Source organism: Akebia trifoliata, chromosome 16 (assembly GCF_017979445.1).
Source record: "Akebia trifoliata isolate Shusen 1 chromosome 16, ASM1797944v1, whole genome shotgun sequence".
In the NCBI taxonomy this organism is placed as follows: domain Eukaryota; kingdom Viridiplantae; phylum Streptophyta; class Magnoliopsida; order Ranunculales; family Lardizabalaceae; genus Akebia; species Akebia trifoliata.
In genome coordinates, this window is record NC_141390.1 from 1690810 (window position 1) to 1712300 (window position 21491).

At 33.5% G+C, this 21491-nt stretch overlaps 1 protein-coding gene and 1 pseudogene across 14 annotated transcripts; both read left to right on the forward strand.

The window, feature by feature from the left end:
- Nucleotides 1-3050: 3050 nt before the first annotated feature.
- Nucleotides 3051-9532, forward strand: LOC147382190 (uncharacterized). Of its 14 annotated transcripts, none has more exons than XR_015173422.1 (8): nt 3051-3505; nt 3894-3961; nt 4049-4142; nt 4259-4930; nt 5046-5152; nt 7866-8024; nt 8255-8477; nt 9029-9532. XR_015173422.1 is itself a non-coding variant. In XM_086427838.1 (5 exons), exons 2-5 carry the CDS (start codon nt 4910-4912, stop codon nt 9030-9032), a joined length of 291 nt encoding a protein of 96 aa, XP_086283964.1. In that variant the 5' UTR covers nt 3968-4142; nt 4259-4909; the 3' UTR covers nt 9033-9532. The 14 variants fall into 14 exon arrangements, 1 of the variants encoding a protein (XP_086283964.1); XR_015173426.1 differs by having other exon boundaries at nt 4069-4142; XR_015173420.1 differs by lacking the exon at nt 3894-3961.
- Nucleotides 9533-17753: 8221 nt separating this feature from the next.
- LOC147382191 (syntaxin-43-like) lies at nt 17754-19962 on the forward strand (annotated as a pseudogene).
- Nucleotides 19963-21491: the final 1529 nt, after the last annotated feature.

Consider the following 21491-nt stretch of genomic DNA (forward strand, 5'->3'; position numbering starts at 1 on the left):
TTCTAGCTTTGAAGTTTTGATTGATTGAGGATTCAAACTAATTCTTCTTAAACATGTTAACATGGAAGATGGAACTACAAGATTGATTGTGGAGACAATTCTCATCAGTACATACTACGAACTTACAAAAATCCAAATAATTTTTATTTATACTATTGGCACCCCAAATTTTAATTATGAAAGCCATAATTTTCATTCAAAACGATGTCTATAAACCCTAAAAATTTGGCGTATTTTTGTCCCTTGAAAAAAATTAGACTTCAGATATCTATTTTTATAAAAACATATATCTTTTTAAAAAATCAAGGTGTTATCTAAAGCTTTTTTTTTTTTGTTTTTTGTAGTAGTATTAGATTATTATTAGAAGTGATTAGAAGTGTCTAAATTGAGTTATAATAGATTCAGAAAGTTGATATATATTATAAAATGATTTTTTAGTATTTTATAAGGTTTCTAAGTTGTTAGGATGAAGTTATCTATATAAGGAGTTTCAAAACGAAATTTCTTTCGGATATATTAATTCACACATAGGGCCAGCTTGAGCATAAGGCCACTTAGGCGATTGTTTAAGGCCCCCAATTTTTCTCTTAATAACCTGCATTTAAAAATAAAATAAATAAACACTCCATGTTCTAGCTTCGAAGTTGCAGTCTAGAGGGTGTCCCGTTTCTAAAGCAACAAATGGTTTTACTTGGCTTGTTTTAATTGGAGATAAAATAAATCAGGATGCTTGCTAGTTAAAAAATGTGTTTTTTTTTTTTTTTTTTCCTCAGAGCCCAACACTGGATTGACATATAGCGTATATGACATAAATAATAGAGAGAAAATTTCTCTCTCCCACCCACACATCCTTGCCGATGACTTTTAATTTTAAGATTTCAAAATTTTAAAAAGGTCGTAGGGCTCACATATATTATCATAGTGGAAATCGAACAACACAGCCTTCTAGATTTCATTAATGAAACTCATGAATAAAAAATAAATTAGAAAACAAAGTTTTCCAAGTTTGATCTAAGGTGTTGAAAATGTACAGCTATTGAACATTCAAGTTTAAAATTAATATTTAATGGTAAAAATTAACTTTTTTTTTAATTTTTGTTTTAAAATTCATAGTATTTCGTCCTCTACAACATTGTGGTATTGGATCGTGTTTTTGAATTCCAAAATGGTCATCTGATCAAGAAATTTTGTTTTTTCATTGTGGGTATGAGAGAATTTTCTCTGTTGTTGCTTATGTCATCTGCCCTATATGTCAAACTCATGTTGGGGCTGTGAGAAAGTTTGCTCACAGTGCTGTTAGCAAAAAATCACTCTTAGAAAACGGCTTGGTTAAGAGTCCCATGTGCTTTAAACTCTAATCAAAATCAGTCACATAGACATAATTCCTATTCTATAAGATGGAAATTTCTTAAAAAAAGTAAAGATATATATGATTAGATCTCTAATGGATTCTCAAAATACTAGTTTCCAAAAACCACAAACTCTTTTAAGTCCTCATCCACTCCCACCACATGTTGAACATCTAAGAATTTTTTTTTGAATGCCCCTTTTTAATTTTTATGTCAATAATTTCTACTGATTCTACATTATCTCTTTTCTCTCAAAACAATTGAAAGATATTCTATAGAAGAAAATTTAATATTAACATTATTTTTTAATATTTCATTTTTTCATCATCTTTTTTTTTTTCTTTTTATCCTTAATATTCAAAATGCGTGGTAATACTATTTATAAGACATACTCTAGTTAGAGTTTTATAAGATAGTAGGGGATAAGCAATTTTTAGCAGAATTTCTTATCTATGAAAATAAAATAACAATCTTAATAAAATAGAAACTACCCATTATTTCATTCATAAGAAAATATTGAATTTTTTTTTTTTTTTTTTCTGAATTTTGAACATAGACTTTTTATTTAATTAATTATTATACTTCTGAATATTAATCTTATATATATAAGCTTAATTTGTAATTTTATATCAAAAATTAGAAAATAAATTTTCAAATGTTTTACTATTAGTTAGTTATTAATATTTATATTGATATACTAAATATAGGAAGGCCTCGTTTAGAGATTTGGTCTTAGGCCTCAACTTGCGTCCAGCAGGCCCTGTTCACACACTACAGGGCCCATGTAGAGTTAAAAAGATAAAGATCAGACCCATCAGAAGGCAATCTCAAATCTGATCATTATACTCTACATGTGAGCTGCCTTTGCACATCAATCAGGAACTACATGAAATTCAAATATAACTCTTAACCAATCAAGAACGTCAGATCTTCTGTTTCTGCCTATCCTGCTCAAATGCAATAGGCCTGCTTAAGCTCCTATTGTTCAACAGAGATGCCTTAACGATGGTGTTAAGCTTGAAAATGGCATATTTTCAACGTAAAAAATAAGAAGATTTTGGCTTGAGGTTGAAGACAAGGTCAATTATGTCATCTTCATTTTGTCCGTGATACAAGACCTGGGTCAAGGGAAATGAGATCAATTTGAAAACTTAGTGATTAATCTTTAATATTGATTCTAAATCAAATATAAAATGAAATGTTAGGTCGTTGAGTGGGTAGGAAGGTTCATAGGACGCGTTATTAACTTCTATTAAATGGAAATTTAGATAATATACAATGCACATGCATGAACCAAAATACACCCAAAAAATAATATAAAATGGATAGGCCTTGTTATATGTGTAAAAAGAAGAAGACGACTTGCTTGTTCGACCAAAAGAAAGGCAAATGGAGAATCATTCATGTTTGAATGTAACATCCAATGATCAATACTATTCTTCTCCAATTCCTTTGATTGGCTTATATACAGCTGCAGCCACCTCGGTATGTTTTCTATTTATGATTTTTGATCTCTTGCATGGACTACGTTCTTTGAAGCCATGGATACCTTGTCGATTCTTCTCACTCAATTCCCTTACGCTCACACTTCTTGCAATAGCAACCAAACGCCAGGTAGATCTCACCACATCAATGCCTTCTGCTCATGATCAGATATCTAAACTTACTAGCACTGTCTTAATATGTATCTCCATGGGTTTTTTCTTTCCTTCTCTTGGAGCTCACACTACGTGAAAACTACAAAATTTGACAAAAAAATTTGTTAGGCAAGGCCCGACGAATTTTACGACTCAAATTCCGCGGTCATTGGACCACGAATTTCATGGTTTTTCTCCCATTAAACCCGTTCTGCTGCCATTGCAAGTCTCTCTCTCTCTCTCTCACTGCTGCGATTGCAAGTCTCACTCCCTCCCTCTCTCTCTCTCTCTCTCTCTCACTTTGTGTGTCACTCTCGATCGATCTTTCTCGATCTCATCTCTCCGTCTCCCTTGATCTCATCTCACCCTCGATCTCTCTCTGTATTTGATCACTCACTCTCTCTCTCTCTCTCTCTCTCTCTCTGATTTGTCGAAGTTATCTCTCGATCTCTCAACATTGGAACGATGGAGTGAAGAAGAAGCCATTAACCTCTTGAAATTTCTCTGTTGAATTTTAAGGTGAGTTTATCTCTCTCTCTCTCTCTTGTTGGTAGATCCATAACCCTGTTCAAATTGTTGAAGATGAAATCTAGGGTTCCTAATTTCACAAAATATATTAGTTTTGATTTTTTATTTTCCAAATGCGTTTATTTTGCTTCATGAAGAAAAATTTAAGAATAGATAAACATTTGATTATAGATCCCAAAGATTTTATAGATCTGAGTGTTTTGATATTGTTAGGACTTTAGTTCTTCCATTAATCCACTAAAGATTGAAGTAGTTTGAGTTAAACTCATTTGATTTGAGTTTCAACCATTTAAATTAAAATTTCCTTCTGTAAAATCTGTGATCGCAACCTTATGATTAGAATGGTCTGCTGCTAGCTACTAATATAATGAAGTAATAGGTGAAAAAACCACTTGAATGTTTGGTCTCATTAAGGATGAGGGCCGAAAGTCTATAAAATATAAATAGGTTTGTTTAAGCATGTTTTAGGTACTTAATTATTTGTTCAATTTCCAATTTAGAAATCATAATTCCACTTCTTGACTTGAGCATTAGTACTGGAGTTTCTTTGGCAGCTACTCTTTTGAAATGTATTTTGAGGTGGAAAAGAAGATTCAAGATCGGAGCCTTTCATGATGACAAATCTGAGGTATGTGGATCGAAATAATCAGTGGCTTAATTAGTTTTATTTATAATAACTTCTTGAAGATATTTATGTTAATTTACTACCAGAATAATGATGAAATTTGTGAACCTTATGTGTAGGAAATATATTAACTAAGCCTAGAAAATTGGAGATTGACAAGCTGTGTAATGAAGGTGGAATGCAATTTTTTTATTTTTTATTGGGCTGTTTGTGTTCTTATTGTTATTTTTTGTAAGCAAAATATCCATAGTTAAAAATGACCTTGTTGTGTGGCATTTCTTTACAAGTTCTACAATTTGATTAAAGGAGTATGCAAGGCTGTTATTTGGGCTGTCAATGGGCTGTTATTTGGAACAAATTTCTATGATTGATGGATCCTAGATTTCTATGAACAATTTTTTTTTTCAATACGAAAGAGTGCTACAAATCAATTTAAAGATTTGGAAGATTAAGCATGTAACAAGCAATTTTAGGTTGTGACTCGTTGGTGACTAGTAGTGAATACCATTTGACACCTCAACATCCACCAAGGGATGCTAGCCCTGCAGGGTTAGTGGGAATGCATGTTGCGTTGTTTTATTTTTCTTGTGCTTTATGATGATCTTTTTGTATGTTGCTGATGAGAGTTTATGTTTGTATTATTTGTAATTTTTCCTACACTATTTTAATTTTTAATTCTGTTTTGATTTGCATAACTTGTTCCGGATTCCATTGGAATCGTTGCAATTTCTCATGGTTGCCTTGGAGTGGCAGCACGAGCCTGCAGCCTGATGGGTCTTGAACCTACATGGGTAAGTTCTTTTTGTTTTTAGTGTCCTGTCTTTGACTCTATTTTGCTTGGTCTTCTGATTTTGATAATTGATTTGGTAAGGAAGTTTAATTAGCTAAGATTCTTTTACATCGTAGAAATCCTCAAAGATTGGTCTTCGTGGTTCCGCAACTGCCAAGTTGTTGATGTGCTTAACATGCTACTCACTTGAAATGGTGGAACCATCGAGCTGCTTTACATGCAGGTAGGTACTAATCGCCATATGAATGCCATAAATGCCCACATGCTAAACTTTGCATTCTTATTGAATTTTTAAACTCTTCCTTCTTAATCTAGCTTTACACCCCTACAACATTGGCTCCAGCTCGTGACTTCTGTTTTAGAGTTTCGCAGTCTTTTATACGATTTTAAAATAATTCCTAGCATACCAATTTAAACCCAATTATGTGTTTCTATAAATTATTTGGTGCATGGAGATGTTTCTGATTTCAATTTCCAATAACTCTGTTTCTTTTAGACATTTAAATAAGATGATAACATTTGAACTTGCAAAGAAAAACACCTTCTATCACTTTCTGGTTGATCTATCTTGTGACTCTTAGTTCTCTCTTCCTGAAAATAATCAATAATAATATAATACCGCTCAAAAAACAAATGATTTCAACTTTTTCAACATGACCCAACTTGTAAACATTGGAGTCTAATAGGTGCATATACTTGAATATTCTACCAAACTCTAATAGTAAAGAGGGGAGCTTAATGCCTCTTCTTCCATGAATTCTACACCAGTTCCAATAAATCGTCACTCTTTACCTAGAAGTCCAAAAATCCTAACTACACTACGTGAAAAAGGGGTAAACTCCATGCCAATGTCCTTTGAATTTGGCTAAATCCAAACAAATTTGACAGTCCTTGGAGTCGAATCAACCCCTTTTTTTTTCATGTAGCACTATCACGGTTTGGATGGTTGATTTTCAAGGGATTGAATTGTAGGTGGTGGTCTAAGCCTAATATGGATTATGCTTGACAAGAGGATTCCCAAAATTGGCAATCTAATTTGGGGGAAAAGGGATCCATCCATTAAGGTATAGATTGCACTATAAAAAGTACACCAAGATATAGTCATTGTAATATTAGAAATGTTTTCCTTGACATTGTGCTGCCGACTGCTCTCATTTTCCATTTTTGTTTTGAAAAGTGTATCCACACGCTGTTAGTGTTGGTTAATGAAGAAATGGACCTAAAAAATATTCTCAAGCAATGATATGCATGTTATCAAATTTATTACACCTTTTGTCAGTGTCACCAAAGTTGTGGTATTGAAAAATAAATTTGAAACGACAGTGACCGAAATCTAACTCCTTTTGGTTCCATCCAAAGAGATCTACATAATTTATTTTAAAGTGATTATGGAATTGGTTTTCTTTGTAAGCAAGTTTTTGAATGTTGGACGTTTGTCTATGCCTTTTATGGATCATACAAGTATTTTTTGTAGTCTTGGAGTAAGCTACTTGACAACTACAATAGGGTTGAATTTGAACATTAATTTTTGTTCTTTTGGGAGCAGTACACTATGAAAAAAATATTTATTGTAGTCACAATTCCAACATTCTAGTGGAATAATTTTTAATAACTTTGTGGCATTGTGCGCTTTGATTTGGGATTCACATAGGTGTCGGGGGTCAATTACGGTTCGTATTGGGTAATGGTCATATTTCATTAAGATATTTTGGACGATCTATAATGCCTCACACAGGTCTGTGACTGCCATCAGTTGTAAGAATGTACATATTTTCCTTGGACAATACATTTACTATGTCACATAATTTGTATATCAAGAAATCACTGTTTACTTTTTCAGTTGTGGATTGAATTATCTACTTGGTCAAGCTAAATACATCTTCCACCTTTGCTTATCTGAAGTATTATTTTGGTTATGCAGATTTTCATAACTTAGGAAGACCTAAACATGACAGCATTTAAATGTTGAAGGACATTTAAGAGTTTCCCCTGTTTTGAAGGATTTTCAAAACAATGTTTCTTATTGATCCCTCCATTATAAATTGGATCCAAAATCGCGGCATTGTTCTATTTTGTAAGTGATCAATGTGCCAAAAACCAGGTACAAATAGGTTCATACCTGTGCTGATTGTCAATCGGGTCCTTGAAATTAAAATGGACCACAACCAAGATTTGGCTCTTTTGGGTAAAATTGACTCCCTCTAAAAACTACTTCCTTCGAAAGGGTTACCCATGAAGTAACAATGATTTCTTAGTATTTGAGGGCAATGACAACAGATAAAAGAATAAAAATGAACAGGATGACAATCACCTTAGAACACTTCAAATCACTCAAGGGTGATAACTATAAATAAAAATCAATCTGTTTTGAGCATTGCCACCATGTTGATGGCCCAGCCAATATAACATCTGCTATTGTATCCCATTTTGATTCCATCTCTTTTAGACATTGCGACTTCCCAATTATATCCAGATCAGGTACGTCATTAGATTGTTTGGACTATCCTTCAAAGCAATCCTTTTCATTATAATCTTCATCAACTATGCATTCTTGTTACTTGTCAGATGAAATTGTAAATTGCCATTCATGCAACAACAATATACACCTGTGTTTCTTATTACCAGGGGGGCATGTGATTCAAAATGGACCAAGAGACTTGGACAACACCGAAAGAATACTCCATTCGGCTTTTTGATGTAGCTCATTGAGTTAACCATGGGCTGATCGATGCGATTTTGGCTTATGTTTGAGTTTCATCCTCATCCCATCTCAACTTTAGATATTCTTTGGGATTAGGTTTTATTATCTTTGTGTGCGATGAATGCAACTCAACACCTAGTAAATAATTCCTTTTACAAGGTAAAAATCCGCCGGGTTGGATGTCAGTCTATGTTCTTAAACTGGTTTCTGGCCTTATGTTATCTTTGTTTTACAGACTAAACTGGCTAGTTATCTCTATGAAAACCTGCGTGCTCTTCCCAATATCCACGTATATGGCCCTGTTCCTTCACAAACTGTCCGCTGTGCTGTTCTTTGTTCATTTAATGTTGAAAATATCCACCCAACAGACATTGCAACTTTTCTCGATTAGCAGGTATGACAATAGATCCTAGTCACTATGTTTAAGTTGCTATTATCTTTCTCTCTTTCTTTCGATTATGAAAATAGAAATATCGGCATCCCAGGGCTGGAAATACAAGATGCAGGTTACCCATTTAATTTTTATAGTTGAATCTTTTTCTGTACATTTGATTAAATAAATGCATGCCTGTGGTGTAGATATATTAATGCAGGTTAACCTTTTTTTCTTTTAAAAATTTGTAGGCATCTATGTTGGAAATATATAACGAAACAATTCGCGAAGTATTTTAGACAATGGTGGGGCTGGAAAGCAATACACAATTAAACATGAACCCCACGTTAACACGTGCTGATAGGTCTCATTGAGATTGGCACCACCATGAACCCCACTTTAACACATGATAGGCTGGTGGGTCAAGTTCTTGGGGAGGTTGGGTCACTCCCGGAAGTTTTTGTTGAACTCAAGGTAAGAAGCTGAACCTGCAAAATTACTTTTACTATTCTGCATCTGTATCTTCTCATGTGTGGGACATGACGGAATGTGATGAATTTGTTGACGTGCTAACAGTTAGGTCCCCATCAAAACTACTGTTTTTGTCCAAAAGCAACTTGATAGATTGAAGGCATAAACAACTTGTATATTCTTTGCTAGACCATTTGGTTTGTACATGAATCTAGTTTTCTTTTACTGCACAAAGGCTGAAATAAATGGTTTGGTCAACATCCAAGTAGATGGAGTTTTGTCCTGACTCCTTGATTCTGCACCTTGACTTTGTGTGTAGTTGTAAATATATCAGGGTTCGTCGTCTAAGCAGTTATTTCTTCAAATAAATTATTTTATCCATGTTGCTCGTTATCAATTAGGGCAGGTTGGACAAAATGTCGAAACCAGTGAAACCAAGAAGCAAAAGATTGTTGTTCCATCTATTTCACTGAGATCATTATGTTATTCTGTGTGTGCCTTGTAAAATATGAATAATGATGAATGACTTTGTTCTTGCTCTCCAACTTTTTTAGGTGAACTTTTTCCTTCTTTGACGGCTTCTTGGAGTTAGAACCAAGGGTACAGAGAGGCAAGGAAACGTCTCAAAGCTGGCTAAAGGTGAGATCCTGATGTTGAACATTAGGTCTGTGTCAACAGGTGCTCGAGTTATTGCTGTAACAAATGATCTTGCTAAGCTGCAACTCACGTCACCCGTGTGCACTAGCAAAGGGGAGAAGGTTGCCCTCAGCCGATGGGTTGAGAAGCATTGGCGACTTATAGGATGGGGCCAACTTCAAGCAGGAACTACCCTTGATGTCCCACCCTGCCCCATCTAGAGAGAGAGAGAGAGAGAGATGGCTACTACTAGGAACAATTTTTGTTATGTTGAGAAGGATACATAGATTTCTTATTATGTTGTGTAGTTTATCGAGTGATTTTTCTTTCATATTTGAAATGTTACGAAGATTTTATTTTTCTAGTACCAATATGCTGTACATTAAGAAAAAATCAATTGAGATGGTTTGTTCACCAACAAAGGTTGAATATTGTCCCAAATTAAAGGAGTGTATAAGTTGTGAATGTTTTATAAAGAATGAGAGAAAAGCTAAAAAGAAAGCAAATTGAGATAGTAATGTTGGATATGAACACTTGCAATCAGGTTCTGTTTTTTTAAATCCATTATCCAATAATTTGATAGTCCAGGGCCGTCAAAAAAAAAAATTCTACAAGAGAATATTTGACGGGCATATTTGATGGTAGGGTCCGTCAAATTTTGAGAAATTTGACGGGCTAAGACCGTCAAATATGGGCCTTTTTCACATAGTGTCAGAGTCCTTATGAACGCCTTTCCAATATGGCCTCCCTGACCATCTTTGTAATAGCCATTATTGTCAATATTAGTATACAAATGGCCACTAGGGTGATCTTCACGTTCATTGTAGAACATGTGATTATCTTGGCTTTTATGGTGCTTTTGCTAATTGCATTATGGGATTCTAATTCAAGACTTCATTTTGGTTCTGATGTTTTCCTTGATGATATAAAAGAGCAACTTGAAAAGGGTACTGTCCCTCAAAGTTCAGAGAACCAGTGTATGATTCATCGAATTAAGTTGTTTTACATGTCTAGTTATGGAAACAACCCTCAATTGTTTCTCACCGAGTCCCCACCTGGTTTTACTATGTGCATAATTCCACCAATTTGCACAGTGGTTCTGTTACACGCTGCAATTAGATCCCTTGTTCTTAACAATAAGATGGAGTTTGGTTACGGAGTTTCTGATTATAAATGGTCAATTTGGATGATAGTTGTCACTCAGTTTCTTACCATCACAGTAGGTTGTATAGCATTTGGCTTTAGATGGCTTACTCTGGTGAGCTACACTGACCTTGAAGAAGAACAGGAATTTAGAGGACCAAATAGACAGTATATCTATATTATATCTAGGTTAAAAGGCTTAAAATTTACTTCAAGTATCAAATTTGGCATTATTGTTTATTATTTAGCGGTCATATTTGTAGGTCTAATGCCTTATTACTTGACTATATGGGCAGCGTATGTGATGAGAGGCACTAAAAAATGCTTTATTAAAAAAAATATTGATGAGACCACAGATTTAGTGAGAGAACAACTATATTTGCAAGAGACAACATTGATTAGGTGGATACAGAAGAAAAGTGAAGAGGATATGAAGAGGTTGATGGAGAAATATAAAGTCGATTTTCCAACTCATATGTTTCAACTCTTTTGCAAATCTACTCCATCTCAAGAGTCACTTTCTAGCAAGCTCCGAGTTTCATCAGAGAATCGAATATCTTGTCTTTCAGTTGTGCTCCTTGTAATAATGGCCATTGTTTCACTTCCGGATTCCCTTAGTTCTTCTCTAGTTCACACCTTAGATGAAGCCTTCGAAATCATTTATTTCATCGACAAGAAAATGAATGCCGCAAATCTCCGTAACAAAGTTAACTGGATGTTGGCAAAATATATGTTCAAGTATAACAAGCACATTAAATCATCAGTAAAGAAACATTGTTCTGAAGTTGTTATGAGATCTATGGATGGAGGGTTTCAATCTCAATCTCAATTGAAAGTATTAGTTGATACTCTAACGACTATTGAAGAAATACCATTGGAACCAGTTATGAAAAATTTGGTTGTACGTGATGATGTACATGCCATCAATGAATTTATCATCAAGTGCCGACCGTGCACATCAATCAATGAGTTATATGGTCACATCGAACAACTATTTGTGGACATGTTACACTTCTTTTTCTCTCAACTCTCACATGCCATACTCAAGCATATTGTTGAGAGCCCCAATGAACAAAGCGAAGAAAGAGCAAGTTTTGCCTTGAAATTACTAGGCAAGGTTGCACCATTTGAGGACATAGTTCATTGGTCATTTCCTAAAGGAACTGGTGTCACTAGCTTGATAACCCCTCATGGTCATTCCAGAGATGCTCGCCGTATTGAACAATTGGAAAGCAATGCAGCCACACATGTTGCTTTTCAGGTAGCTGAAGATTGTGAAATTCAAGAGCATGCTTGAACTTCATGGGATTCCAAAGGCAATAAAGGTATGTCTCTTTTTTACTATATTCATGTTTTGGTAAATATTGGAAAAGGACCTAAGTTTCAAATTGATGATATGTCTCTTTACCTCTGTCTCCTTCTCTAAGATTTATTTGGAATTGTTGGTTATCTCTTGTTTACGGTTCACTACTTACTGACATTTTACATCAACAGAAGAGGAAGAGGTGGAATTCATGGATTTGGAGTTGAAGATGCAATGATTTAAAGATCTCATAATGGTTCTAATTGTAATTCTCTATTGTAATGAATGAAAGGCTTGATGTTTAATGCTCAAGAATTACGTATCATGCCTAATAAATGATGTATCTAGAATCATTCAAGTAAGGAATCAAGGTACACAAATTTGGGGTTTTGACATGGAACTTCTTTGACTGTCAATATTTCTAGTTTTCTCTGTAATATAATATTCAATCACGATTAAATTTGGTAAAGGCGAATCCATCCCCTCAAAAAAATGAGAATGAGATATTGATAATGCATAGCAAGATATAAGTTGTTATTATTTCAATTCAAAGCTATGAGTGCTGATTTTGTAACTCAACCTAACAGAATAACTAAAATACTCACTGGCGTGGCATGTGCAAACAATCGTATATCTGAAAGACAATTTTCCCCTACCAAGAATCGATTGAAAAGTAAAGGTTGTTGTTAATGAATGAGCGTTTGATATATACTAGATCTCTTTGGCATTATAAAATCAAGAGAAGTCGGCATTCGATATTTTACTTGATTTACCATTTTTCTTACTGTTTTTCTACTTAAAAATAGAGGGGTAAAAATGTAATTTTCACACATTTTTGTGGGTCAGAATCGTGACCCACGTGATCTCCGGTCACCGGTAATAACTCCGGTATTTTTATCTCCCATGAAGGTGGTCATGGCAACAAGTAAGGATGGCTTGAACAGGGCTTTGTGCAACATTCGTTAATGAAACTTCTTTTTTTAAATAAAACAAAAATGTAGATAATCTGACTACCCCATGTGGCACACTTAATCAACTGCTCTAATGTGACAAGTTCGAGAACTGTAGATCATGGTTTTTAAACTCGGTATCGCATCTCGTCTCGTTCAGCTCCGATAAGGAGTCGTCTCGGATGAATTTTCCAATACATTTGAGACGTCTCGTGAGATAACTCAAAAATTTGAACGTGAGACATAAAACTCGGTCAAAAAAATGACTTTGTGAGTTGGTCTCGTTCAGCTTTGATACCGAGTTAACTCGGGCGATACGTCTTGGTCTCGGACGAGTTTAAAAACCATGCTGTAGATGCTTTGGATTTATAAAAGAACCATATTTTTTTTATTTTAGAATTTGAGAGAGAGAGGACGTGGTTCTCAAGGACTCTGCATCCTTTTTTGTCACAACATCCTTGGCCAAAACACTTAATTATTTCTTTTGTGTGGTAAAGTGGACCGAATTCTGTAAAACAATGTTTTTAAAATCCTAGGGATAATCAAACCTAAATTTTTTTCAAATGGTCAAACTAGGGTTCAACCGAGGTTTAATACAGTCGGATCGATTTGAAATAATAAATAGTTATTAATACATAAAAATTAGAAATAGAAAAAAAAAAAATATATATATATATATATATATATATATATATATGGGGGCGGTTCAAGGGCCATATGTAAAAACATAGGAAAAAACAATGGTTTTCAAAATATGGGTTAGAGGTTTTGGATTGAGCTGATTTTTTGCAGGGATGGCCACTATGATGAGAAGATCATCCTCGCAAAAAATCAGCTCAATCAGAAACTTCTAAATCCATCAAAAGTGATTTACAAATTATTGACAAAAAATTGATAAAAAATCGACGGTCCTCATTCTTAATCACTTTTAATGGGGTTAGAAGTTTCAGATTTGACTGATTTTTCTTTTTTTTTTTTTTTTTTTTTTTGATGATCTTCCCATCATAGAGATCATCCTCACAAAAAATCAGCTCAATCCGAAATTTCTAACCCATATTTTGAAAATTTATTAATGTTACATTGTTTTTACATATGTTTTCTCATATGTCCCTTGAACTTGACCCTATATATATATATAGAATTTCTTGACTCTTTCATGAATCAATGAAAAAATGCAGAAACATCAAAGACTTTGGTGACATTTTCTATTTTCTTTCAATCAACAAAGTCTTAAATTTCATTTCATGAAGAAATCCGAATAAAAATATTATTTTGTAATTTAATAACTGGTTCATGAGGACCAATGGTTCGTACGGTTGAACCATTGGTTTGTTCCAGTGCGTCCAGTTTTTTACATTGCTTTAAACTCTTTAGAGCCAACTCACTCAAGTAACTTTGAGGTAGCCAACCTACTTCAAATTTTGGTGAAATCCTTGTCTTTGATTGACGCGTGCCACGAAATTAACCCTATGCCTCTAAATATTTTTGTTAGTAAATATTTAGATTAATGATAAATTGACTCGCTAAGACGTTCTTAACGTGGCATGTGCACATAACCATAGAAAATTGAAGATTCGATCTCCTTCAACATTCAAACATCAAGAATAAAATATGATTTTTCGTGGAGAAGAAAAGATTTTCGTAGAAAAATAATCGATGGTTTACAATGCGTTAAAAGATAATTGATTGAAGAAGTGGTTGAATATATAAGTAAAAAATGAGGTAACTTCTTGGTGTTAAGTTTGAAAAGGACAAGGTCATTTACGTCATCTTTTTATTCGTGACAGGACCTAGGTCAAGGGGAATGACATCGATTTTAAAAAATAGGGATTAATCTTTCATATATATAAAATCGTGGGGGCATGTCTGAAACTAACCTCACCCCCCACTTTATTTTTATTTTTCTTCTAAATCAAATATAAAATGAAACATTAGGTTTCGTTGAGGGAGCAGGAAGGTTCAGAAGACATGTTATTGACTTTTATTAAATAGAAATTTATATAAAATGAATAGTCATTGTTGTACGTGTAACAAGAACATGATGACTTGTTTTTTTTTCCTTTTTTTTTTTTGTGGCTTAGTGGCACTAGCTTGATATTCTCTAAATTAAGTCTAAAGAACAGATATCATTAGAAAGGGATTAAAGGGAAAGATGAATGGAAAACAAGAAAAATGGCCTCCAAGAACAACCCCAGTACGAGTTTTCTTCAAGAACAGGGATTTGATGTAAAACATCTACAATTTTTAGTAGTTTCTAATTCTAGTAGGATGTGTTTCTATTTTCTAACTTCTAATAGGATTTCTATTTCATAGTCACTTTATGAAGTTTCTACTTTTTCTAGTTTCTAATAAATTTTAGGATGGATGAATTTTTTTATGACTGTAGGACTCAGATAGAGAAGGGGGCATAAATTCAATCCATAGAGTTTAAGAGTGAGAGTTGAGAAGATGAAAACCCTTGACTAAGCAAAGAAAAGTGATGGTATTCTATTTTATGTGTTATGCCCAAAGGATTAGAAATAATAAAATTTTGAAAATCGAGCCCTGTTCTTTTGGGCTTCATAAGCCAGTTTTTTTTGTTTTTTCTGCTTTTAAGGTAGAAAAGTCAGATAAATGATGTTTATTTGCGCTTTTTTGGCTTCCGCAGATTTCAATTGAAGTCCAAAAGTGGCTCTTAAAAGAAGTTGCCCAAGAGGGACCTCTTCAAATGGCTTTTGCGGGAAGTCAAAAACATAAAAATAGATCAAGTAATACCCTTCATCTTTAATTAAATTTTCAACAAAATTTAACATTAAAAATTACAATGAGATTACTAAAATACCCTTCATCTACAAAAACACCTTTCATTTTTACCAAAATACCCTTCATCTTTTATCAAATTTCCAACCAAACTTAACCTTAAAAACAAAAAAAAATTATCAATATACCCTTCATCTTCCAAAATACCCTTCATCTTTAATCAAATTTTCAACTAAACTTAACTTTAAAAAATAAAAGAGAAATACTAAAATACCCTTCATCTTTACCAAAATACCCTTCATTTTCCAAAATATCTTTCATCTTTACTAAAATACCATTCATCTTTAATTAAATTTTCAACAAAATTTAACCTCAAAAAATAAAAGAGAATTATAAAAATATCCTTCATCTTTACTACCAAGATCAAAAGTAATTCATCATCACTACTTTATTACCAAAACACCCTTCATTTTTATGTGGATGTTGGATTGTGTATTATGTAGGTATTTTTTTTATCATATATTCATTTTTAAGAAGAGATGCTGTCGAAATTTCGATAGAATTATAAATTTATTTAAATTGAAAATAACTATTTTTATAATTTTTTAATATAAATTTATTAGATTTATATATATTTAGTATAATTAAATATTTATTAAGATATTCTGCTCATTTTTTATGCATTCTAGGTGCATTATCAACATTATGGGTATTCTGGTCATTTTATCAGAATCTAGCAATGAAAAACTGTCAAACAAACATCAATTTCTGGCTTATGTGCTTTTGTAACGAATTAATTTCTACTAGATGTAGCTTTTCAGGCTCTGAGTTTCTGTTTCTTCCAGAAGCCAGCTTCTGAAGCTGGAGCTGGCTTCTGTAAAGAATAGACTAATTTTTCAATACAAATTAAATCGATTTATTTTTTATCTAATTTTTATTTATACTATTAGCACCCCAACTTTTAATAGTGAAAGCCAAAATTTTCATGCAAACTGATATCCATAAACCCCAAAAATTTGGTGCATTTCCATCCCGTTAAAAAATTAGACCTTAGATATCTATTTTTTATGAGAGCAAATGTTTGTTTAAAAAATCAAGATGTTGTCTAAAGTGATTTTTGTAATAGTGTTAGATTATTATTAGAAGTGATTAGAAGTGTCTAAATTGAGTTCTAATAGGTTCAAAATGTAATACCCCAGGTTTTTAACTCGTATCTCGAGAAAAATCAAATAGTAAAATTTTGAAAAAATTCTGAAAGTGAGATTTAGGGTATGAATTCTTGACTTTTGATATGTTAACTTTTGATATAAACTAACCTTTCCATTGGACTTAAATTAGTTGAAAAACATACTTTAGCTTGTAAGCACGCTTAAATTTGAGTACGAACGGAAAAGTTATAAAATCCTCGATTTCTATGTTTGATGGAATCTAAAAAGGTGAATTTTCAATATAGAGAGAATTAGTAAAATCTGACCATTAGGTCTGCAACAAAAAATTATAAAGAACGGAGTACTCATTTTCCAATTTTCGTATTCGGAAAGTCAAGATACTGCCAACAATAGAAACAAGTTAGGAAAATACCCATTTTGCCCTTAAGCCCTTGTAAATAAAAGAACTCAAAGTTCTTTTTATTTCATTCTTTTCTTTCCAACACCCCGAACTCCAACTGACTTTCAACCTAAGGGTTTCAACCCTCTTCTCACTTAGATCCATCGTGAACAAGACACCGTTTAGCCTCGACGAAGAACAAAAAGTTGTCGGTATCGAGAAGCTCTTCGTTCTCACTATCTTTGATCTTAGTTTCTCTTCCTTTCTCTTGTCTCTCATAAAAAAACCAGCAAGGGGGTTTCGACAGACTTTACTTGAGGTTTCATCTATTTAGAGAAAGAGTTGTTCTTCATCGTAGAAAGAAGGGAACACCGTCATCGAGAGTTTTGTAACCAATCCATTCATTTTGCACTCAAATCCATCCAACCTTGACTTCAGTATTGTCCTACCTTGATTTTCGTGCTAGCTCATAATTTTCGACAACCACGAACTTCAGTAGGGGACTCTCAATTCCTATTAGTAACAATAGATAGCGAAAATTGCATTAGGGCTTTTATTGAAATTGCAATGTTATTTTAAATCGTAGATTTCTTTTCATTTATTTCAAATTCACATGAAAGTTTCATGGTTGATGTGTTTTTATTGTATTTTTAACAATTGAATCGTCAATGGGAAAATGGATCGAAGAATCAATAAAGGAACCAAAAAAATTGGATGAAAATCCAATTTTTTGCACATATTACTAGTTTTGGTGGTAGGATTGACGGTGCCATCACTAGCTACCGACAATACTTTTTTTGACATTTTGAATTCCGTGCATTTCCAAAATCCCGTTTCGACTAAATTTACAATAGTTTTCAATTAAATTGTTAAAAATGAATTGCAAAATTTTAAAAAGGTTATTATTAAAGAAATTACATTGTTTTGATAAACGTTGAAAAAAATAGTTTGAGTTCGAAAATGGCGAAAAGTGTAAATACCAGAAAAATGGATAGAATGATAAAATGTCAGAATCACACCCAAGGAGTGATATTTGCATCTTACATTGTGATGTTATGTAGGGGTTGATGAATGAATACCCAGAAATAATTTACTTTCATGTGCATGTTTATTTATTTTCTATTAGTACAAGGTGCCGATTTAATTTTCGTATTGTCATTTATGTTAGGTCGGTGGGCCATTGTTGCATGGTAGGAAACTGGATATCCATTGTCAACTCTGTAATATTAATTTTTCTTTTGCTTTCAAAGAAAAAAAAATTATATATATAGGGTCACGTTCCCTTACCAAACTCTCAAACCAACATCTACACAAATGTTTTCAAACATTAGATAAATATAGATTTAACGAAATCTGACGATAGAACACATTTAAATAGCACGTGCTATTTTAATTACTTAAATCTTTCATTATTTAAAAACACCTCCCCGCATCTATAACCCAAATCAAAATAAAAAAAATCATATTCAAATCAAATTTCTCTCTTCCCAATCGTCTTCTCTTCAATGACTCAAACCCTATGAGTTGCTTATAAGCTTAATCTCCTTTCCTTCACCAAGAAGATCTATTAACATATTAAATTAAGGATGTTACGTTTATAACCAAAAAGGGGTATCTTTTTCCCCAATTTTGTGAGGTTTTCAAAGCTCTAATATAGCAATGAATCTATGTTCTGTAGTTTCTTGCCACTGACCTTCAGAACCTTTCAATGGAGTTTCGAAAGAAGCAATCTAGTTATTTGAAGCATCTCAAATAGCATAAAGAGGTATGGTTGCATATTTTATTTTATATTGTGTAAGTGATAACTTTTATCAGCTAAAGAAAACATAGGGTTAGCCAAACTTACAGGGGACCCATTGAAGATTAGAGATTTGTGGAAAGTGGTTCGACACCATCACCTCTTGATTTTCCAATCCAAAATTTACTAACAAATTTTCTCCCCCTCTTTGGGTGCTTGAACTTTTATTTTATTCGAATATGCATGGACTTGTCTCGTTCCCTTCTTTTCTCCTTCTTAGTTCCTTAGTAATAGACCTTGCTTGATGCTGCATCCAAACATCAAAATCTTGATAGCTCAGACAGTAGTGGTGTGCTTATCAGATTTTATTAATCTTTGCTCTATGGTATAGGGTCAAGACGAGGTTGATTTGGAGATCAATTTGAATGGAAATAAATGTAAAGTGGACGATGATTTCAAGGATATAGTAAGTTGTTTTCCTTGTCAAATTTAAGTAATTAATTTCCATAACACATGTAGTATAAGTATTCTAAATGGTGGTCTAAATCATGATTCATCTATAAATACTAGCCTCGTGTTCATGACATATAGTTTTTTGAACTCAAGCTTATTGGATTGTTTTTGTCTTTTCAAGGTTTTAAAGATTACCAAATGTCAAAGCTAAAGAAAAATGAGGCATTCACTACAGAAAGGGAGAGAGATATCAGTCAAGTAAATGCAAACATTTCGCTGCCTAATGTTGTTTCCGATTTGAGATCATGCACTCCTCTTTACAACAAATCCTATGAATAAGGTTATGAATTGGTAACCTTACAATACCATGGTAACAAAATCAGAACATTTGTAGATCCATGATAAGCCTTTATACTATTTACAATTATGTACGTTTGTTTTTGTAGGTGGTGGAATCGGTAAACGAGCTTGCTATAATCATGAAGGTTCTCTCGGTACTTGTGATAGAACCAGTTAGCAGATTCCCAAATTTACTAGCTCCATAGGTTTCCTCCAAGGGTGGCTAACTGAATTTGTTTCTTCCAACAGGGGACCATTGTTGATCGGATAGACTATGACATTCAAAATGTTATAGCCACAGTAGAGCAAGGCTTTAAACAATTGGCGAAGGTCCTCTTTCTGTCTTGTTCATCTATCTATTTAGTATGTATTGCTCCCGCTTGGGTCATTGTCATTCAAGGTGTGTTGGACTTTTGTTGGATGAGAGAACGCAAAGGAAAAGAGGAGTGGTGAAGTGTGCTACGATGCTTGTTATTATGTGCTTCATAATGCTAGTCCTACTTGTCCTCAAGGAGATATTATTGTGACTTGTGCATGCCGTGATCATGAATGAGATCTTGAGTATCTTTCCATGGACAATTTTCCTTGCCACTTTTAACGACTTGTTCTTGGGGCACTTCGGTAATGAGGGAACTTTTTGGTGACTACCTCCAGTTAGAATTATTAATAAAGGAGTTGAATACTTCTATTGGGAAAGTTGTGGAGGGGGATATAGGGAAGGGTGTTGTAGGTAGTAGTAGGGGACAGGGTTTTGATTTTCTCAAATGAGCTATGTGAAGAGATGGCTTCTCTTCTTATATCAATTCTTTTATGCATAGAATGTTTTCCTAAAAAATGAAATGTACCTCGTATCAGTACGGAGTCTCATCAGATCAACCAGTGAAAGAATATTGTTTGAAAATTGCAAATATTGAACAAGTTTGCAGAATAGTAGTTTGGGTAAAGAAACAATTGTGTCCTTTATGCCTGAGTAGTGAGTTACTATTTTTTGGTTATCGATAGTTGTTTGGGCCATTGTCAACCTTTGCAACCTTTCTCAGCATCTTGTCTTTTGCCAATGCGAAGTAGCCGAAGAAGATATTTGCATCCCATTTGATAAATGGTGATTTCAACTTTACAACCATAAATGCCAAAGTGTCAAACTAAATCACTTTAACCAAAAAAATAAAAATAAAAAGATTTAGGGGAATATGGGGTAAGTTACCAAAGGGTTCAAGCTTGGTACCCCTTGTAATGGTATGAGGGGGGCCTCAAAAGCATCATTTCATCTCCGAAAAAATAAAAACCATAATTTCTTTTTTAATTTCAAATTCAAGGAAACTGATATTTTATTTATGTAAAACCAACAAGAACAATCAAATCACATCCAAACAAACATGTTTCCAAATTAAAGAATAAATACAAAGTGTTCACTACTGCTATGTTTGGATTGAGAGAAGTTGAGAGAACTTTGAGGGGTTGGCTCAATGATCCTATACATCTCAAACTAACTTACTTAAGTTACCCCTAGGCACATGGAACATGTATCAAGGATCTTTGATTTTATCAACCGCATCAGTTTAGTGTGTTGCGACTCAAGCTTACTTAAGTTACCCCTAAGATCTATGATTTTATCGACGTTGAAGGTTTTCTCTAATATTTTTCTCAATATAAAAAAATACCCTCTTGTATTTTGAAATTGATAACATGCCCCCCTTGACTTATGTCTTCTACGAAAGACTACCATAAATTACCTAAATGCCATTATTTTAAATCTCTAGCTGATTTTCTCCCCCAAACCAGTAATCATCAACCTCAGGGTTAAGTTTTTCATTCTTTTCTTCAACTTTAGGTTGAAGCTTAAGAACCCATCTTCTTCAATCTTCGAACCACGACGGTGAAGTGGAAGTTCCATGGACTTTTGGGTAGAAAAATCAAGGATTTCTACAAGACAATGAAGGTAAGAAAATTGAAGATTCTATCCCCTTCAACCTTCAAACATCTAGAACAAGATATGATTTCTAGTGGAGAATAGATTTCCGTAGAAAAGTAAACGATGTTTTACAATGCGTTAACAGGTAATGGATTGAAGAAGAGGGTATAAGTTAAAAATGACGTACCACAATGTGAAAAAAGCCCAAATTTGACGGGCCTGAACTGTCAAATTTCATAATATTAGATAGACAAAG

Bases quoted from the DNA above. Each gene is read 5' to 3' on its own strand.
- LOC147382190 (XM_086427838.1), top strand. From the start codon at position 4,910: ATGGGTCTTGAACCTACATGG. The intron at 4,931-5,045 runs GTAAGTTCTTTT...TTTACATCGTAG, and splicing joins TGGGTCTTGAACCTACATGG to AAATCCTCAAAGATTGGTCT. The intron at 5,153-7,865 runs GTAGGTACTAAT...TTTGTTTTACAG, and splicing joins TCGAGCTGCTTTACATGCAG to ACTAAACTGGCTAGTTATCT.